An 18,359-nucleotide genomic window follows, 5' to 3' on the forward strand; every position below is an offset into this window, starting at 1 on the left:
AAGGTCTTACCCTCTGGAGTAGGTCCCCTCCCTTTTCCTCCCACCCAGCTCTCCCAATCTCCACCCTCCCGTGTGACCAGCATCTTGGGTTAGAAGACAGGTTGTTCTGTCTTGGACTACAGACAGGATTCCTGTGCAGCAGTCAGGGGATGTAGGTCCCAGCCCTGCTCTACTCTTAGAAGCTACCAAGCGTTGGGCAAATCGCTTCCATTCCCTGGGACTCGTTCTCTCCGTCTGGCAAACGGCAGCCCAAATGTTAGCCAGCCTCAAGATTCTGACGCTGGAATTCTAGGGGTCCAAAGTTCCATGATTCTCCGAGATTCTGTAATGTGTCTCTAAGCCCCCGTGATTCTCTGATTCCCAAGTCAAGCTTCTCAGACCCCCATCCTCAGTTTCTAAGGTCGCAGAGGACAGCTCTGAAATTCTGCTGAAGTGGGGTCAAGCCTTCCAATCACACGAGCCACACGAACCCAACTTTCCTATTTCCTCAGCCTCAGACCTCACAGATGGCGAGACGCACCACAATTTTATGATCCGAGAAACAAAAAGAGAAATACTATCCGTTCAAATACAACACAGCTGCTTTCTCGTCCCTTAGAGTTTTTATTTCACATGTATTGAAAGAACCATTTTGGACTTATTTAGACATAATCGTTTTTTTTTTTTTCAGTGTATCAATCTTGTGAGTATCACAAAAAGAAAACATAATAGAAATTCATCTATTCTAAATTCATCTATTCATCTAAAACTTCTTTGCATTCCGGGTCTTGATCTTTCAGATCACTTTCAACTCAAAGTTGTTGATGTCCTTCTTTTCTCACAGGTGTTCTATGAAAAAAACATGCATATTAGCATTGCTGAAACATGACATATACACTTGGCAAAACTAACCAAGAAAAACTGGAAGAAAATAACAAAGTAGTTATTTTGTATTTATTTGTTTTATCAATGCAGTTATTTCACTTTCACTGACAAATTTATGGCTAAACAAAACACACTGTAACAAAAAACAGAGAACAAATGAAAATTACAAGCATAAATACATAACAAAGCTAAAAAGAAACAAGTGAAAGAAGAGAACACATCAAAAGGCCGGAGTGAGTGTGACATAAGAGTTACAAACCTGTTGCTCCTTCGGTGGGTCCTCGTTCCAACACGCCTCTCGAAATCTGAGCATCTCCCCACCTGGAACAGACTTTCAGAGCTTAAAGATAAGCGACTTTTTTTGCCTCGAAACTGAAACTTCGAGTTTCGACTCATCAGGTGTTCGACAGAAGAAATGCTGATGGGTACTATGCTGGAGGCGACCAGTGGGGCTGGACTTGACCAGGTGGCCATGGTGCCCGCAGCCTTCGTGGGGGCTTCTCGGCACTGGTGCTGACTCTGCCTGAGTTTTGCCCTAAAGCCTGGCTTCAGAACCCAAGGCCCAGGCAAGCTGGGACCCCACCATGTTTCAACGCTTGATCCCAGCTCGTGAATCTGAGGAGCAGACCTTTGGGAAGACAAAGCACCTTAGTGATGGAGCATCATCTCCCGTGCATGGCAACAGGAGGTAACCTACAATCTTTTGGGCATCGGGGCATGGACCCAACATCTGAAGTGTGTGTGCGAGGGCCAGGGTGGGGGCAGGAGGACCACCCAGAGGTGTGATCCCTTTTGTGCCAGCACCAGATGCTCATGGACACATAGCAATTGAGTTTCTGGAAAAGGGCACAATGCCAGGGTGCCTGGAGGAGGTTCTAGAGAGGGGAGCATCTCTTTAGAGCCACGTTGCCATGACAGCCAGTCACCTGGATCAGATGCCCAAGATCAGAGCGCTTTGTGAAGCCTGGGAGGCCAGCTAGGAAATGTAACCCCATACCCTTCCAGCAGGAGAAGGGAACCCACCCTCTCTCCTAGCTCCCTGCCCACTGCTGGACCACCTCCTTGCACCACTGGACTGGGTTTACACCTCAGCTCTGACGTTTACTAGCTGTTGCCTTTGGTCAAGTCAAATTACCTGACGAGGCCTCTGTTTCCTCATGTGTAAAATGGGAATAATGATCATCAAATCTCTGAAGGTTGTTGGCAGGAGTAAATGGTCAGCTAGAATATAATTCTTATGAGGCGCTTAGAGCATCGCAAACACCTGAATCATCATCAGTGTCATCTTCTCGAATGTCAGAGCTGCAAAGTGTTTTAGAATCAATGTCTTTGTCACCATATTTACTCTCCCTGTTTTCAACAAATATTGACTGAGGACCTCCTAAGTGCCAGGCTTTGTCCAGATGCCGGGGAGACAGGTTGGGGGAGAAGACAGAGGAAGCTTCTGCCATGGTTGTTCACACACTGGAGGAGCAGACAGGGATGAGCTCTTTCATCTGCCTTCAAAGTCGCATCAAATTCCTGGGTTGCATGGTCCGGTGCCCATCCCATCAGGAAATCCTGGGGGGTAGGTAGGCTTCCTCAAGGAGGGAACAGCCAGCTTGAGACCTGAAGGGGTTCACTGAGTCGAAGGGTTGAGAAGAGAAAGCCCAGGGGCTGCCCCAGTGGTGTAGTGGGGAGGGTTGTGTGCTTCACTTTGGCGGCCTGGGGTTTGCTGGTTTGGATCCCAGGCATGGACCTATACGCTGCTCATCAAGCCATGCTGTGGCAGCGTCCCACATACAAAACAGGGGAAGACTGCCAAAGATGTTAGCTTAGCGACAATCTTCCTCAAGCAAAAGGAGGAAGATTCGCAACAGGTGTTAGCTCAGGGCCAATCTTCCTCAGCAAAAAAAAAAAAACCAAAACAGAGAGAGAAGAGAAGGCCCAATCTAGAAACCAGAACGTCATCATTCTGGTCCCTTTCTCTAGCGCCACCACTGAGATCTGTCGATTCCGTCTTCCCAACGTCTCTGGAAGCTGAACACTCCCTCCACGCCCCCAGCCCAACGCTGGGTTGGCCACCTCCCGGGGAGTGTTTTAACAGCCTCCAAACCAGTCTTCCTGCCTCTCCTCCTCCACGCAGCAGCCAGAAGGCTCTTTGCAGAAAGCAGAGCTAACCATATCCTTCCCCTTCTGAAGACCTTTACGTCCCTCCATCGCTGCGAGACGAAGTCCTGACTCCTCCCCACAGCCCACGAAGCCCGGGGCCTCCAGCCCCTGCAGACCCCCTGCCTCCTCTCACCCCTCCCCTCGCACCCTGGCTGCTGCACACTTCATGCAAGGCCCCACGACAAACGTCCTTCCTGCCGGACCTTTGCACCTGTGGGGCCCTGTGACTGGCCCACTCTTCTGTGAACCCACAACCATGCTTCCGGCCTCGGTGTAAACATACAGTATAACCCCCCACCCCGGCCCTCCCTCCCTGGGCCAGGTCAATCCCTGTGCTCTCAGCTCCCCAGTGATTGTTGGGGAGTCCTGCCTCCCCCACTTGGATGCCGGGCCATCATCCCTCTCTTACCTGCTGACCCCCAGTGCCCAGCACAGGGCGCTCAGGAAATCCGGTTGCTAGAATGTTCTTAAACATGTGGTCCATTCAGCTCTCTTCCTTTGATCTCCATTTCTCCACCCATAAAGGGACATTATAAACACGCAGCAGGGTTCCTGCAGTTACAAAGCCTCTAATACGGGCACAGTAAACACTAGACAACATGGTTCTATTGTTTCCAGACCAGGAACAGCTGGCTCCCCAGAGGCAGGGGGTTTCATTTTGTCAGTTCCAGCACTTTCCGCCACGTAGTGGACCTGTGACTGAATTAATGAATGAGTTATGAAGAACTCATGGCTGGCCATGGGCTAATGACAGTGCTTAAGATCTGTGCGCCTCAATTTCCTTATCTGTAAAATGAAGATGATGAAAGACTTATTGCAAGGTTATTAAAGGTTTAAATGTGTGAATATAAAGTGTTTAGAGCAACACTTGGCACTTAGCAGGGAAATATATATATACGAAATGTTTGCTGTTATGGTTGTAACTATCCCAGAAATTTATTTTAAACAGGTAATATATACAGACAGTAAAAAAAAATTCAAATAGAACAAAGAAGGAAAGTTCACAGTGAAAAGCCTGCATTCCTTCCCCCTTTTCCTTCAGTGCATATGCATATAACACATAGACAGATTTATTATATTGTACCCATTTTACAGATGGAGAAACAGAGGCACAGAGAGGTGAAATCTCTTAGACTGAGCTGAGATCCACCAGCCTGGAGTTTTATTTTATTCCTGTATATCAGGGTTTCCCAACCTCAGCACAACTGACGTTAGGCTGGATGGTTCTTTGCTGGGCAGGGAGGGGGCTGTCCTGTACACAGTAGGATGTTTAGCAGCATCCCACGTCTCTAGCAACCAGATGCCAGTAGGACACTCCCCACCTCCAAATCGTGACAACCAAAAATGTCTTCAGGCATTGCCAAATATCCCTGGGGGAGGAGGGGCGGAGGTAGGCCAAGGGCAAAATCGCCCCTTCCTTGAGGACCCTGGACGCCTATGAATATGTATGCAGCCCCTCCCTCTTTGTTCTTTTACACAACGCTGGCATAAATACGCCCCGCCCAGGGGCTGGTTTGCTTCTCTTACACCGCTTCTTGGCGATCGTTCCACCCACTGCTTATCGACAGAAGGGAAGCTCTCTTAAACAGAGCCGCCCAGGGAGGAAAAGGGGTGAGCCGCCCGTCCTGGGGGTAAGCCAGCCCGCGGAGCAGGACTTCCTGGGCGGGGTCGGCTCCGGGCACCGCCCCTCGTCCCCGCGCGGCCGGGAGGCGGGCCTGGAGGGTGGGGGGCGTGGCCAGGAGCAGGCCTGGGGGCGGGGGCCGGCCCGGGGGACGGAGGGCGTGGCCAGGAGCGGGCCCGGGGGGCAGGGGGCGTGGCCAGGAGCGGGCCCGGGGGGTGGTGGGCGGGAGACGGGGGCGGGCCCGGGGGCGGGGCCGCGTCCCGGCCGGCCCGCGTGACGTCACGGCGCGGCCCCTCCCCCGGCCGGGGCGGCTGGCGAGCGGGATCGCCGGGCGCGCGGCCGCCTCGCCGTGCCTCCGCACGGTAGGTGCCCGGGGGCGCGGGGCCGGGCTGCGGCGCCGGCTGGGGGCGCCTGCGGGGCGGCCTGCGGCTCCGGGGGGCTCTGGGCGCCCGTGGCGTCCCCCCGGCCCGGCGCGGCCGCTCGGGCTCCGGCGCTGGGAGCGGGCAGGGAGACGGCGCGCGCGGGCGGTCCGGGGACCCGCGCGCTTTCCGCGGGTGCGGCGGAGACCCGGCCCGGTGGCCGCGCTTTCCGCACGGGACCCTGCGGCCGGGAGGAACCCAGCGTCTGTGCGTGTGTGTGGCGGGGCGGGGGAGGCGGCTTGTCATCCCGATCGGAGCCCCCGAGCCCTCCCCGGCCCGCGGGGACCCCCAGGCGGGCGCCGGGACGCGCGGGGGGCGCGTGGAAGTTAACTTGCAGCCGCCGTGGAGTTGCGAGGCGGATCCGAAGTGGAGGCACTGGGGGAGGGAAATCGCTGGCTGGGGAGGGGGGCGCCGAGAGCGTGGAGGAAGGGGAGCCCTGGTGAGCTTGGGGGTCATCCGCGAGGAGGGGGCGACATTTGGCTAGAGGATCCCGTGAACCCGGCGACCTCCCCCTCTCAATGAGAGCTGGACAGGAGGTGCCTCATAAACTGCGACTGGGAGTGGCAGCAAAGCATAGGGGGCATGGTCGCTGGGCTGGGCACGCCTGACCTGGCACGGTCCTTGTTATGTGGAACAGAGGTCCAGGGCTAGCTTTCCCACCCAGAGGCCGGCCCCTCTGGAGGAAGGGTGGGAACCCTCTGATTCAGTCCAGTCGTTAGAACACATCGTGCCTTTCCCCTTTTTACAGATGGGGAAACTGAGGCTCAGAGAGGCCACATGCCCATGGCCCTTCTCACAGCTAGGATTGGCAGAGTCAAAACTCACCCTCAGGCCTCCTGACTTCATGTGTCCTGTAGGGGAGTTGGGGAAGGGGCTGGCGAACTCCTACTCATCCTTCAGACGCCTCCTCCAGCAGCACCCCTTCTGGAAGCCTCTTTTGGCGCTCCTGAGGTGGTATTGTGTGCTTCCTGTTTTGAGCCCCGCAGAGGTAGCTGGCCTTTTCCCTCACTTACCAGCCTCCTTGCAGGTCTGTCTCCCACAGTGGGCTGTGGACCCCTCTCCCCATACCCCATCTTGTGTCATTTCATTCAGCCGGGTAGGCTGATGGTGAGGCCACACTCCTGGGTTTGGACAGATCAAGGTGTGACTCACTCTGGTTTAGCGGTGATGTGCCCCGGGCGAGTCATTCCCCCCCACCCAGCCTCAGTTTCCATGACTGTAAAATTGAGTTCACTGCATCATTTGTGAACCGCTTTACCCCATTGAACCCTCACTGTCCTGTTATTTACTTAATATACATTTATATCACCTTATTTTTTTAAAACCTCATGTAATCTGTTTTAGAGCAGCTTTATTGAGATATAATTCATATACCATACAATTCCTCCTTTTAAAGTATTCAGTTCGGTGGTTTTTAGGATATTCAGAGTTGTGCAACCATCCCCACTAATTCTAAAACATTTTCATCATCCAGAAAGAAACCCTTGACCCTTCAGCAGTCACTCCTGAATCCTGTCTTCCCCAGCCCCCCGGCAACCGCTAATCTACTTTATGTCTCTGTGGATTGGCTTATGCTGGACATTTCATGTAAATGCAATCACGCACTATGCGTCCTTTTGTGACTGGTACTTTTCACTTAGAATAATGTTTCCAACGTTCATCCACGTGGTAGCACGCATCAGTCCTTCCTTTATTTTCTAGAATGGCGTTACTTTTTATGGCTGTATAATATTCCATTGTTATGGATAGACCACATTTTATTTATCATTTATCCATGATGGACATTTGGGTTATTTCCAATTTTCAGCTCTTATGAATAATGCTGCTATGAACATTTGTGTACAAGTCTTTGTGTGGACTTATGTTTTCCATTCTCCCAGGTATATCCCCAGGAGTGGAATTGCTAGAGAATATGGTAATTCTCTGTTTAACCTTTTGAAGAACTGTCAAATCGTTTTCCAAAGCAGCTGCACCATTTTACATTCCCGCCAGAGCGGATAAGAGTTCCAATAATCTTAAATAAATTTAGTCTCCTCTTAAGCATTTCTGATCTTTGAAATCACTGGCTTTGATGTGCAAGTTATAGATTATTTTCTAACACAAATGAAATTAAGTGCCCCGTTAGCAGAATAAGGAGTATCCTGCGTGTCACCAGGAACATCTCTGGGACCATTAGGGAGGGAAACACATCGAGCCTGTAGAGGGGTCATGTTCCTCCTCTAACAGTGACACATATTTGCTGAGGGCGTACTGCCAGGCCCTGAAGGTGAGCTCCCTTGGGGGCCACATGAGGGGCCTGAGGGAGCCACTGCGTGTTTCAAGAGATGCCACCCCCGGGCCCGAGACCGGCAGTCTTGCATTACAAATGCCCCATCTGTGACCAGACATCCCTTCCGTCCTCCTGGGCATCATTCTCGCACCGGAACCCCAAAGTTTCTTGAAGGTCATCCGTTCTTCCTGAGGTTGAACTTGTGTTCTGTGGACTCAGGAACCCAAGCCAGCAGCCGCCTGTCTGTGTGTTCTGGGGTCTCCCCTGGGCAGATGCTGTTTGAGAGGGGTGTTGAGACCCTGCCTTCTGGGGGCTCTCTCCAGCCTCTCCTGCTGTTGTTCATTTGTTTAGACGGTCCCTTCCTTTCCCTTTTAACATCTTGAATTCTTGTGCACGAGGAAGGCAGCCTGAAATGGAAACAGGGTTGAGGTTAGAGGAGGGACTGCCCCGTTCTGGGCCTCAGTGTGCCCTGCTGGGGAATGGGCGTGGACAGAGTCAGAGCCCAGATACTCTACCACCTTGGGGTCAGGAAGGCTGTCAAAGTGTGTTATTGATGGGACTTTGTGGGTCGATTTGTAGCATGAGAGGGGGGTCAGAAGTGGCTGGTGATTTGAAAGCCTGGGTGTGGCCTGGGTGGCTCTGATTTGCCGTGTGGCGTCTTGGCAGCTGGTCTGGGTGGCAGCAGCTGCTGGCCTCCCCACTGCCCACCTATTCCTGGACCCACAAGGCCCCCTTGCTCTCTGCCCCCACACAGCCACCCATCTGGGGCCGCTCCAGAGAAGGTTCCGGGATGCCTGTCCCCTCCCACGCCCCTTCTTGGGTCTCCTCGGCCCTGGGCTGCGGCCTGAGGAGGATTCGTGGCAATGATTCATTCAGAGCAGCAGCCCAAGAGCTGAGCCGGTCCCCAGGAATGGCAGGGAAGGACCACAGAGAGCAGCCCACGTGCCCTGGGGAGCTGCTGGGGCTGCCGTGCAGGGAGGAGCTTCGTGTTATCCAGCTGCTCAGATGGCAGCGGGCAGCAAGGAGGGGAGGCCGCCCATCTGCCAAGTGAACTGTTGCATCAACCAGACTTTTGACCCCAGGCCGCTGTGCCCAGGGGCGGGCTGGTGGCCAGAAAGGGGCTCGGGCCCGTGTTGGAATCTGCCTCCCCACGCGTCAGGTTTCTCAGCTGCAGAAAAGAGGCACAAATCGGACCTGCGTCCTGGGGTTGTCGGACGGGAGGGGATGGGGTCAAGTGTTCTCCCTGGTACAAGGCAAAACGGGAGGCCCCGGAGTCTGGCAGGTTCTTGGGAATCTTGAGCAGGTCTGTTTGTGAGCCTCAGCTTGCCCAGCTGTCAACAGGCGATAATTATGCAAATAACTAATATCAACAAAGCTCACCAGGTGCCAGCCAGTGATCTAGGCCCTTTGTGTACTGTAACTCATCAGTTCTCCCAGCAGCCCTATGAGAGGAACATGCCTGGGCACAGAGAGGTGGAGTAATTTGCACAGGGTCACCCAGCTAGGAAGGTGGGAGAGACAGGATTTGAATCCAGAGTCTGCGCTCTTAATTATGGTCTTACTTCGTCTCGATACCCTCTTTTAATGCCCAGCACATTGAAAACACTCGGAAAATGTTATTATTGTTCTATTATTATAAAATTATTATTTATTATTAATAAACGTTTATCCCTTTCTCTACCCCTTTGCCTACACTCATTCCTAGAGGTGGACAGAACAAACAGGGCTCTTGGCTTGTGAAGTCTAGATTCCTACCCTATGTACCCCACGCCCCCCACGCCCCCCACGCCCCCCACGCCCCCCACTCTCAGGAGCAGTTGGGGATGGGCACGAGCTTGGAGGCAGCTGCGTCCCAACTCTGCCTCCAAATCGCTCTGTGACATTGGGCCAGGTGCTCCCTCTCTCTGAGACTCAGTACCCCCCCCCCCCCCCCCCCCCCGTGAAATGGGCAGCTGCCCTGGGAAATGAGCTGCCAGTTGCTGGCTTTCGATGCCTTCGACCCACAGGATGGTTTTTCTTTAGCCCCTGGGGTGTTTTATTTTAAACCGAGCTAACATTCGAATATTTTTAGAGAATCACTCCAATTTCTCACTTCTTTTGGAAACTCAGGAGCTTGGGCCGAACTGGAGGGGCCTGAAGCTGCCCCTCTGATGGCCCGGGCTCCTCTGGTCCCTGCAGTCCCCACTGCTCCCCGTGATCATATGCATGACTTTCCTGGCCCCAAGGGCCCCCTGGCCTGTGCGGGTCTTCAGGGCTGCCTGGGTGTCACTCAAACAAGCAGTTCCATTGCTTTCAAAGCAAATTGGTTTTTTTTTTTTTTTTTTTGGAAGTTAGCCCTGAGCTAACTGCTGCCAGTCCTCCTCTTTTTGCTGAGGAAGACTGTCCCTGAGCTAACATCCATGCCCATCTTCCTCTACTTTATATGTGGGACGCCTACCACAGCATGGCTTTCCAAGCAGTGCCATATCGCAACCTGGATCCGAACCGGCGAACCCCGGGCCGCCAAAGTGGAATGTGGGCACTTAACCACTGTGCCGCCAGGCCGGCCCCCAAAGCAAATTGTTTTTAACCACTCGTTTCGATTCTCTCCGAGAGTCCTTCTAGCTCTACTTTCCTAGGACATCGGAGGCTGTCTGAGGCCTCCTGGTGCTCTTTCTGTCCCTATAAGCCCTCAAGGCTTTAATGGGGAGCTTATCCCCATTCCACACGCTGCAGGTCGAGACCCCCTGTTTCTGGGCCCCAGGGTCTCGCCCCACCTGGTTTGAGTCCCCGCCTAACCCACAGTGAGGTATTTGGGGACAGCTAAGGTTCCTCTGCTCTGAGTACCAGCGCGTGTGTGTCTGGGTCCCAACACATCTCCACCGGCCCAGCTGCTGGGACACCATCCCCTACCCTTTCTCTGTCCTCACAAGGTACCGGGGGGGCATCTGTTATTGACCACCCCATTTCCCAGAAAGTGAGACAGTTGAGGCCCTTCTCTGAGGTCACACGGGCCTGATGCACCAGCAGTCGAACCCAGATTTGCCTAGTCCACAGGCTGCCGGTGGGAGTCATCCATCCGTCCCATCTCTGCACAGACGTCCCCTGAGTGATGCCCTCTACTGTGTCTGTGGTCACTGCCGCGTCCCCCGCACCTGCCACTGGGCCTGGGTCATCCTAGGTGCTCTGTACCTACTTGCAGAATAAGGCCATGTGGCAAGTTTCCAGCTAGATGCTGGGGTGTAGGATTGGAAGGCGCCAGGTCCCCGTTTTCCTGGAGTTTACCATCTAGGGAGGCGTCAAACGAGAGTAAACCACATCTCAGACTCGAGGGCCGAACTAGCAAGTTGGGTGCAGCACGTCTCGAACTTGAACGCTTACACGGATCCCCTGGGGATCCTGCCCAAGTGCAGATTCTGGTTCAGCAGGTTTAGGGCAGGGCCGTCCAACCAGCTCCCAGGGGACTCCAGTGCTGCTCCTCTGAAGATCACACTGGGAGGGCCTGGATCAGAGGTCAGCCAACTACAGCCCGGGGGCCAAGTTCGGCCCTCCGCTTGTTGTTGTCAATAAAGTTTTATTGGAACGCAGCCATGCTCACTGAATTACGCGTTGTCTGGCTGCTTCTGTGCTACAGGGGTCGAGTTGAGTAGTTCCAACAGAGACCAGGTGGCCACAAAACGGAGCATATTTGTTCTTGGGCCCTTTATGCAAAGTCTGGCAACCCCTGATCTAATCATCTCCTGGGTCCCTTCGAGCTGTGATATTCTGTGGTTTGGTGAGTGTAAGGTGGTAATAAAAATAATGGTCACTGTATTTGAGTGCCTACTGAGGTCTTTACTTGTTTTTCTTAGCTCGACTCTATCCTAGGCGACACTATTGTCTCCATTTTAGAGGAGAGAAAACTGAGGCTCGTAGGGGCTGAGTCACCGGTCCAGAGTCTGTGGGCCAGGGAGTGGGTGAGGCCCATCAGAGCCAGGTCATCTCCTTCTTGTCGCACAGGAGCTCCTGCCTGGGACCTTTCCACAGAGCACAGAGAGGGGTTTGTTTTGATTTCAGCCTGTCCGAGGGCACTTGAGTGCCTTCCTCTCTTTGTTTGTCTGTTCTCTCATTTAGTCCACAAATATCCACGCAGCCTGCGCTGGGAGCGGGGGCCCGAATTGAATTCCGAGAGGATGCGGGGAATGCCCAGCGCTGCGCATTCCAGGGGAGGGGGCAGCGAGCTAGAGAGCCACCCAGGGTGCTGAGCACTTTGGGGGACACTGGCACAGCGAGGCAGTCAAGGAGGGCCTCCTGGAGGAGGTGTGTACCAATTGTACCCATAGGAGTTAGCTGGGTAGAGGAGGGCAGGAAAGGATTTCCAGGGGGAGGGAACCACAGGCACAACAGTTTGGAGGTGTGGGCCGCTGTGGCCTCGCAGGTGTGGTGTAGTTAATGGCAGAGACTCTGGAATGTGTGTGTGTTGGGGGTGGGAGGTGGGTGGGAAGGTTGGAGGTCAGCCGGAGTGCCTCGTCAGGGAACCTGGGTTTCACCTGGAGAATTTCACAGTTTCCCTCCCCGGGGCTGCCTCTGATGACTTCCAGGAGAAAGTCCCCACTTGGTGCTTTCACCAAGAACGGGATGTTCCTCCCTCTGCAGACGCCCGTTGTTTCCCAGGAGCAGAGCCATGCGGGCTCCCCAGGCTCCTCTTCGCTGGCAGCCTCCAGCCAGGGGCGTCGGGATTGCTTTCTCTGCATCTAGTTTTGCAGTTACTTTTTAATTAAGGCGTGTTTTTCCTCGGAGCCAGTGGGTTCTAGTTTCCTTTGGAAATGTTTTAACAATATTGAATCCATTAACAGGAATATTCAAGGGGTGAGAGGAAAGGGCGTTCTGGGGGTAGCTGAGGGTCCCGAAGACGGTCCTCAGAGGTGGAAATTTGGGGACAGGAGGGGGGTGCTTGGAGGGGGCCAGGCCAGCACTGAGCTTGCTCCTAATGTCCTGCTCCTTTTCTGGAGCCCCAGGAGCCTTGACGGAGGGGCAGGCGGTGGCTGCCAGAGATGGGCTCCTGCTCCCCAACTCGCTCCTCTGTGTGTCTGTCTTGGTCTCTGTTTTTTGTCGCTCACTGTCTCCCTCTGTCTGTCTCTCTCCCCTCCTCTCTCTCTCTCATTGTTTCTGTCTCTCCCTTAGCCTGCTCTCTCCCATCTCTTTCTCCTCATCTCTGTCTCCCTCATCTCTGTGTCTCCCATCTCTATCTCTCTCCTGCATCTCTGTCTCTCCCCATTTCTGCCTCCCTCATCTCTGTCTCCCCATCTCGGTCTCTCCCCATCTCTGTCTCTCCTCATCTCTGTCTCTCCCCATCTCTGTCTCCCTCATCTCTGTCTCCCCATCTCGGTCTCTCCCCATCTCGGTCTCTCCCTGTGTCTGTCTCTCCCCGTGTCTGTCTCTCCCCCATCTCTGACTCTCTCGTCTGTCTCTGTCTGTCTCCTCCCTCCCCCACCGCACTACTTCCCTTTCCTCCCCACGCCCCCTCCGAGCACATCAGCCAGCCCAGCTCTTCCCTTCTCATTAGAAGCTCTCCGTGCCACTTCCTTTGGCTGTGAGTGACATCCTGCCTCAGAACCATCCCAAGCCCAGAGGAGCCCAGAGCTCAGCCAAGCACCCTGTGGAGGCGTGGAGGAGGTGCCTGCCACCTCCCCTGGGGAGAGATGGAGGCCACACTGTGGGTGTCCAGGGTTCTGAATCCACCCACGCCCACGCCCACGGCCCCTCACCCCGCGCACCGGCCCAGGGCTGTGAGGGAGGAAGAGGAAGCTGGGAGTTGGCCCCGAGAGGGCAGAATGCAGCTTTGGGTTTGATTCAGTGTGGGGCGCTCAGCTGGCTCCCTGCTGTCCCCTGGGCGGGGCTGTTGGTTACCGCCCTACTAGGTGGCTGTGTGGGCCTGCACATCATTGCCGCTGCCATTTCTCGGTGTGCTCATTGCTCCCCCGCAGCACACAGTAGGCCAGCAGTACATGTTTGCTGGCTAAGAGCTTTGGGGAGAATGGCAAGACTGGAGATTGAGTCCAGCCTCTTCCTTTCAAGATGGGGAGACTGAGGCCCAGAGAGTCCAGGCGGCTTGCTCAGGACCACACAGACCGTTTGGGAGCTCCGGCTGGGTCTGCGTGCCCCTGCCCGGAAGGTGGCAGTGCACGGAGCGCTCTAGCTGGTGGGTGCTCTGATGCCCCCGTGGGTGTTCTGTGAAAACAGCCTCCTGGAGGCTGAGACTCGCATGTGAGGCCAGCTCGCCCTTACCCTGCTGCTAGGGGCTCTGGGAGCGGGTCAGGTCCCTGGGGTCAGAGGTCGCTGACCTTGGAGTGGCTGGACGGTGTGTTCTCAGGCAGGGGCTGTGGCTGCACCCGCCTTGGGACCTCAGTCCTCTGCTTCTGTGCTGCGTAGGGGAGAAAGCAATTCCTCTGTGCTCGAGGTCCTTCTGGCTGGTCCAAGAATTAAATTGACGTGAGACAGAATAACAGGAGAAAATCAGGCAAAACTTAATAACATGTGTACAGGGGAGAGACCGAGGCCGCCACCTTAATTACCATCTGCAGCTCACGACAAAGGAGGGCGTTGGGGGTAGTGGTTTGGGACTTCAAAGGAGAGGAAGGCCATTCATGTGGAGACGGAAATGCAATTGTTTGATAAACAAGTGTTTGCTGGGCCATCTGTAGACAGTGTGGCTGAGACACACATTTGACCTCACAGGACCGTAATCTCAGGGTATTAGCTCCTTCCTGGGACAGGCCTTCCATCTTAAATTCTTTTAGGCATTTAGGGGGAAGGTCAAAGTTTTCTTTCGGAGTCCTTTGTTCTTAAAAATAATGAAGCCAAGGAGACACAGTTTGGGGTGGCCAGTTCTGATCCCCCACCGTTGCCTGGCCTGTCTTGCTCACAAGGAGACTGTCCTGTCACGGGGCCACCTGCGAGTTAGCTGGGAAGACCTCTAAGGAGGAGACGTGGCTCCCAGCCTCCGAAGCCTTCAGGAGAAGATGTCACTCACGGCCACTCCTTGTTGTAGCCCTTGAGGCCACACAATCTGCCCTTGCGCTTGTCTCCTGCCTCCCGTCCCCCCCCCCCCGGAGGACTCCAGTCTGACCCTCGGCGGCATCCCGGGAGGGTTTGTGCATCGCTGCCCGCTGCGCCCCACGCCCAGCATCCCCCTTCGGCAGAGCTGGGGAATCTGCATCTTCAACAGAGTCCCAGGTGGTGCTGATGCTGCTGCCCTGGGAACCCACTTTGAGAACCGCTGTAGTAGCGGTTAACCGCACACGCGTTCGCGACCCTGCCCCAGCGCGAGCTCCGGCACGGACCTGCCGCCGGCTCTCAGCATCCCAGCCTCAGCATCCTCGTCTGCAAAATGGGGTGGTGGCAGCACTGTTCTCGGAGATTCCCTGTGAGGGCTCAGGGAGCGGATCCGTGTGCGGTGCCTGGCACAGCGCCCAGGCACGGAGGAAGCGCCATGTGTGTTTGCTGTTGTCACTATTATGGTTGCTGTTATTTGTGTTACTGTTATGATTTAGCCCCCTCCCCCGCCTGCCCCCAGACTGTGCTGCTTACAGCGAATCCTCTGCCTGTCCTTTCCGTCCGTCCTTTCCGGTCCAGCGTGCTGTCACACCTCCAGGGCTCTCGGCTCCAGCTCTTCCCTCCCCCCGGGACACGTCCCCCGACCCCTGCACCTGTCCCAGTGCTGCCCAGCGTTCTAGACCGCGCTCCATTCCTGCCCCACCCTCTCCACTCCCTGCCCACCCCAGCCAGCATCCAGCCCCTTCCTCCCACCTCCCTGATCATGTGACTTCTTTATTCCTCTGATAGAGCTCCCGTTTCATTCTGCCCATTATCCAGTTACTCCGGGCCCGTCTCCGGCCTGACCCACAAGCTCCTTCAGATCCCACTTCTTGGGCTTTGCTGCCACAAAGGACGCCCCTGGGAAGGTTACCCCCAAAGTCCAGCCCTGACGTGTTTCAGGAATGCCAACCCCGTGGGCAGCCGGGGTCAGGGAAGGGCCTGCGAGGCTGTGGGGTGGACCCCGTTTGGAATATGTGATTTCCCTAATTGGTAAGCGCCTGAGATGACATCCAAAAACCCCAGGTTGAAATATGCATTTTACCCTTGAGCGCTGTGCGGCCTTTGGTAATTTTCTTAGTTATTTGTGCCCTGTGCGTCTTCCTTTTAACAGCACACTATATCACTTACATCAGTGGGTTTTTGTGAGGATTCAGTGCGGTCTCCTTTATGCAGCAAATATTGAGCACCTTCTGTGTGCCAGGCACGCAGGATCCAGCAGTGAGCAAGACAGGTCATCCCGGCCCTTGGGGAGCTCATGCTTTAGAGGAACAGTTGGGCACAGAGGGGGATATATTGGGGTTCTCCAGAGAAACAACCAATAGGATAGAGATGTTTATACAGGTAGGAGGCTGATTATAGGAATCGGCTCTCCACCTTGTGGGGGCCGAGAAGTTCCAGGATCTGCTGTCTGCAAGCCAGAGACCCAGGAAAGCTGGCGGCAGAATTCAGCTCAAATCTGAAGGCCTGAGGCCCAGGGGCGCCGATGTCCAAGGGCAGGAGAAGACAGAGTGCCAGCTCAAGCCAAAAAAGAGCAGATTCACCCTTTCTCCACCTTTTTGTTCTGTTTGGGTCCTAAAGGGACTGGATGGGGCCCACCCACGATGGGGAGGGCCGTCTGTACTCAGCCTGCCGTTCAAATGCTAACCCCTTCCGGAAACACCCTCCCAGGCATGCCCGGAGAGAACGTTTCTGGGCATCCCTGAGCCGAGGCAGGTGGACACATAAAACTGACCATCACAGAAGCACACGAATGATCGTGTCATTGTCCCAGGAGGACGTGCTGGGGAGGAGGTGGGCCGTGTGAAGCGCCCTGCACAGTCCTGCAAGTAAGAGGCCCTCAGCCGTTGGTAGCCACGATCGTTGCTATTATTGCTGTAATTATTGGAGAGAGGAGGCTGAAAGGGAAGGGCGGTGTTGTAGGAAGCAGGAGTAGGGTCACTGACAGTACAGGGAGGGGGAGGCCTTTGGTGTCGAGGTCATCATACTTGTGGCCAGTGTTTGTTGATGTTCCTGTGTGTGCAGGGCTCTGCTAAGGCCTCCTGGGTACAAATCATCTCACCCTCCAGGGAGGCACTCCATTACCCTCATTTTCAGACCAGGGAAACGGGGTGTGGATGAGGTGGGCCCCTCTGCTGGTCAAGTGGAGGAGTGGGATTCGAACCCCGGTCCTCGCCCCTCCGTCTGGGGCTGAGGGCTCCCACAGGCGAGTGATGGGCGCTGAGACTCATGGGGCTGGGCCGGCCCAGGAGGGCTGGAGTTTTGTCTTGAACCCCAGAGGTCACGGGGCATGTCCTGCTGGAGCCCCCGGGTGGTCCCCAGGTGTACAGGGTGGGGACCCTGCAGCACGTCTTCTCATCTTGGGTCCAGAGAAACCCGTGTGGCTCGAAGGCCCACAAGAGTGCGTGGGAGAGGACAGCTCCTCCCTGGTCCCCTTATTGGGGGGTCCGCCAGTGGGTGGCAGGTGCCTTGGGAGGCTGGGGTCGTGGCAAGAAGTGATGGGTGCAGCCAGACCCGTGGTTGGGAGCCCATGTTCTGGAGGGTGAGGACGCCCTGGCATGGGCTCCTTCACTGAACGCGTGTGATTACTTATGTTCAGTCGCCTATTCCCAGCTCTGCTCTTGGGGACCTTCTCCACTGAGGGCTGGGGACAGAGCCCAGACGAAGGGGGTCGTGAGGACTCTGGAGAGACCTGCATTCTCCTCTAGCGATTCGTTTCTCAGGCCGTGAGAATACCTGTGACTCGCCGGTTTCTGAGCAAAAGGTGCATCTTTTCCTTCCTGTGTGTGAGGTCACTGAAACCTCATAGTGACCCGTGAGCTGGGCACGGAGGGGTGCCCTGAGGGCATGGAAAGGTGGGGTTTTTTTGAGTTGGAATGGGAGCTGGCTTGTGCCCAGGCTGGGAGACCTCAGGCCAGCCACTTCCCCTCTCTGGGCCTCAGTTTCCTCACCTGTACAATGGGGATCAGAATCAGGACCATCTCTTGGGTTGCCAGGAAGACTGTATGTAAGGTTCTGTGGGACCTGAGGCACAGAGGTGCCCAGTAACTCGTAGCCGCAAGGATTCTGTTGTTCACCCATTTTACAGATGAGGAAACTGAGGCTCAGAGAAGTTCAGGGACTCTCCCCACAGCATTTTGCTCCCTGGCCCTATTCCTGGCTGTGTCCAGGCAAGGCTGCAGATGGACATGCTTTCCAGCAAGGCCGCAGGCCCCCTGAGAGGCCCGAACCATCTTTCTTTAGGAAAAACCCATTCACTCACTCCAGCTCTGGCCCCCTGGAGACAGTGAAGCATGAGGAGATGCCACTTCTTCCTCACGGGTTTCTCCCTTTGATTTTTTTTCCTCTTTGGTGAGGAAGATTAGCCCTGAGTTAACGTCTGTGCCCATCTTCCTCTATTTTGTATGTGGGACACCTCCACAGCGTGGCTTGATGAGTGGTGTGTGGGTCTGCACCCGGGATCTGAACCCATGAACCCCAGGCTGCCGAAGTGGAGCACATGAACTTTAACCACTATGCTGCCAGGCCGGTCCCTGTTCGATGTTTGGAGTGTTCTTGTGCTGAGCAGCTCCTGAAGCCTTAGACCTGCATCCTTGTCTGCCTGCTTCAGGAGCGAGTGCGAGCCAGGGCGTCTCCCGGCCTGGGCTGCTGCCGTTGCCCAAGAGGGAGGCAGCGGGGCAGGTGGGTGACCTGGGAGCTAGATGCCCAGGTGTGTGCTGCAAATTGTGCTCTTCACCCCCCACCCAGATCCCACCCCCCGTCCCTCACTCATGTGCCCAAAAGATCCCCAGATGACAGCTTAATGCTCAGATGAATTGCAAACAAAGCTTTAGGGGCTGGCCCGATGGTGCAGTGGTTAAGTACTCACATTCCGCTTCAGCAGCCCGGGGTTCGCCGGTTCTGATCCCGGGTGCGGACATGGCACCGCTTGGCACACCGTGCTGTGGTAGGCGTCCCACATATAAAGTAGAGGAAGATGGGC

The 18,359-nt window shown here is 55.2% G+C and overlaps 1 protein-coding gene and 1 long non-coding RNA gene across 5 annotated transcripts in view; one reads left to right on the forward strand and one right to left on the reverse strand.

Annotated features, from left to right (window-relative positions):
• Positions 1 to 690: 690 nt before the first annotated feature.
• On the reverse strand, positions 691 to 2,216 carry LOC102150279 (uncharacterized). The gene is made up of 3 exons (XR_011441303.1): positions 2,000 to 2,216; positions 1,124 to 1,492; positions 691 to 828 (listed from the first exon to the last, which is right to left on the reverse strand). It is a non-coding gene; the product is annotated as an uncharacterized lncRNA (long non-coding RNA).
• TPST2 (tyrosylprotein sulfotransferase 2) overlaps positions 1,161 to 18,359 on the forward strand; it is a 55,037-nt gene continuing 37,838 nt past the window's right edge. Inside the window, exon 1 of one of the 4 annotated variants that reach the window (XM_001499827.7) lies at positions 1,161 to 1,552. In XM_001499827.7, the coding sequence (XP_001499877.2) occupies positions 1,449 to 1,552 (104 nt within the window). In that variant the 5' untranslated portion in view covers positions 1,161 to 1,448. Of the gene's footprint in view, positions 1,553 to 4,537; positions 4,647 to 4,885; positions 4,999 to 18,359 lie in introns of those variants that run through there. The other 3 variants (XM_070275303.1, XM_070275304.1, XM_023646931.2) reach the window with 3 other exon arrangements.

Source organism: Equus caballus, chromosome 8 (genome assembly GCF_041296265.1).
Source record: "Equus caballus isolate H_3958 breed thoroughbred chromosome 8, TB-T2T, whole genome shotgun sequence".
NCBI classification, from domain to species: Eukaryota; Metazoa; Chordata; class Mammalia; order Perissodactyla; family Equidae; genus Equus; species Equus caballus.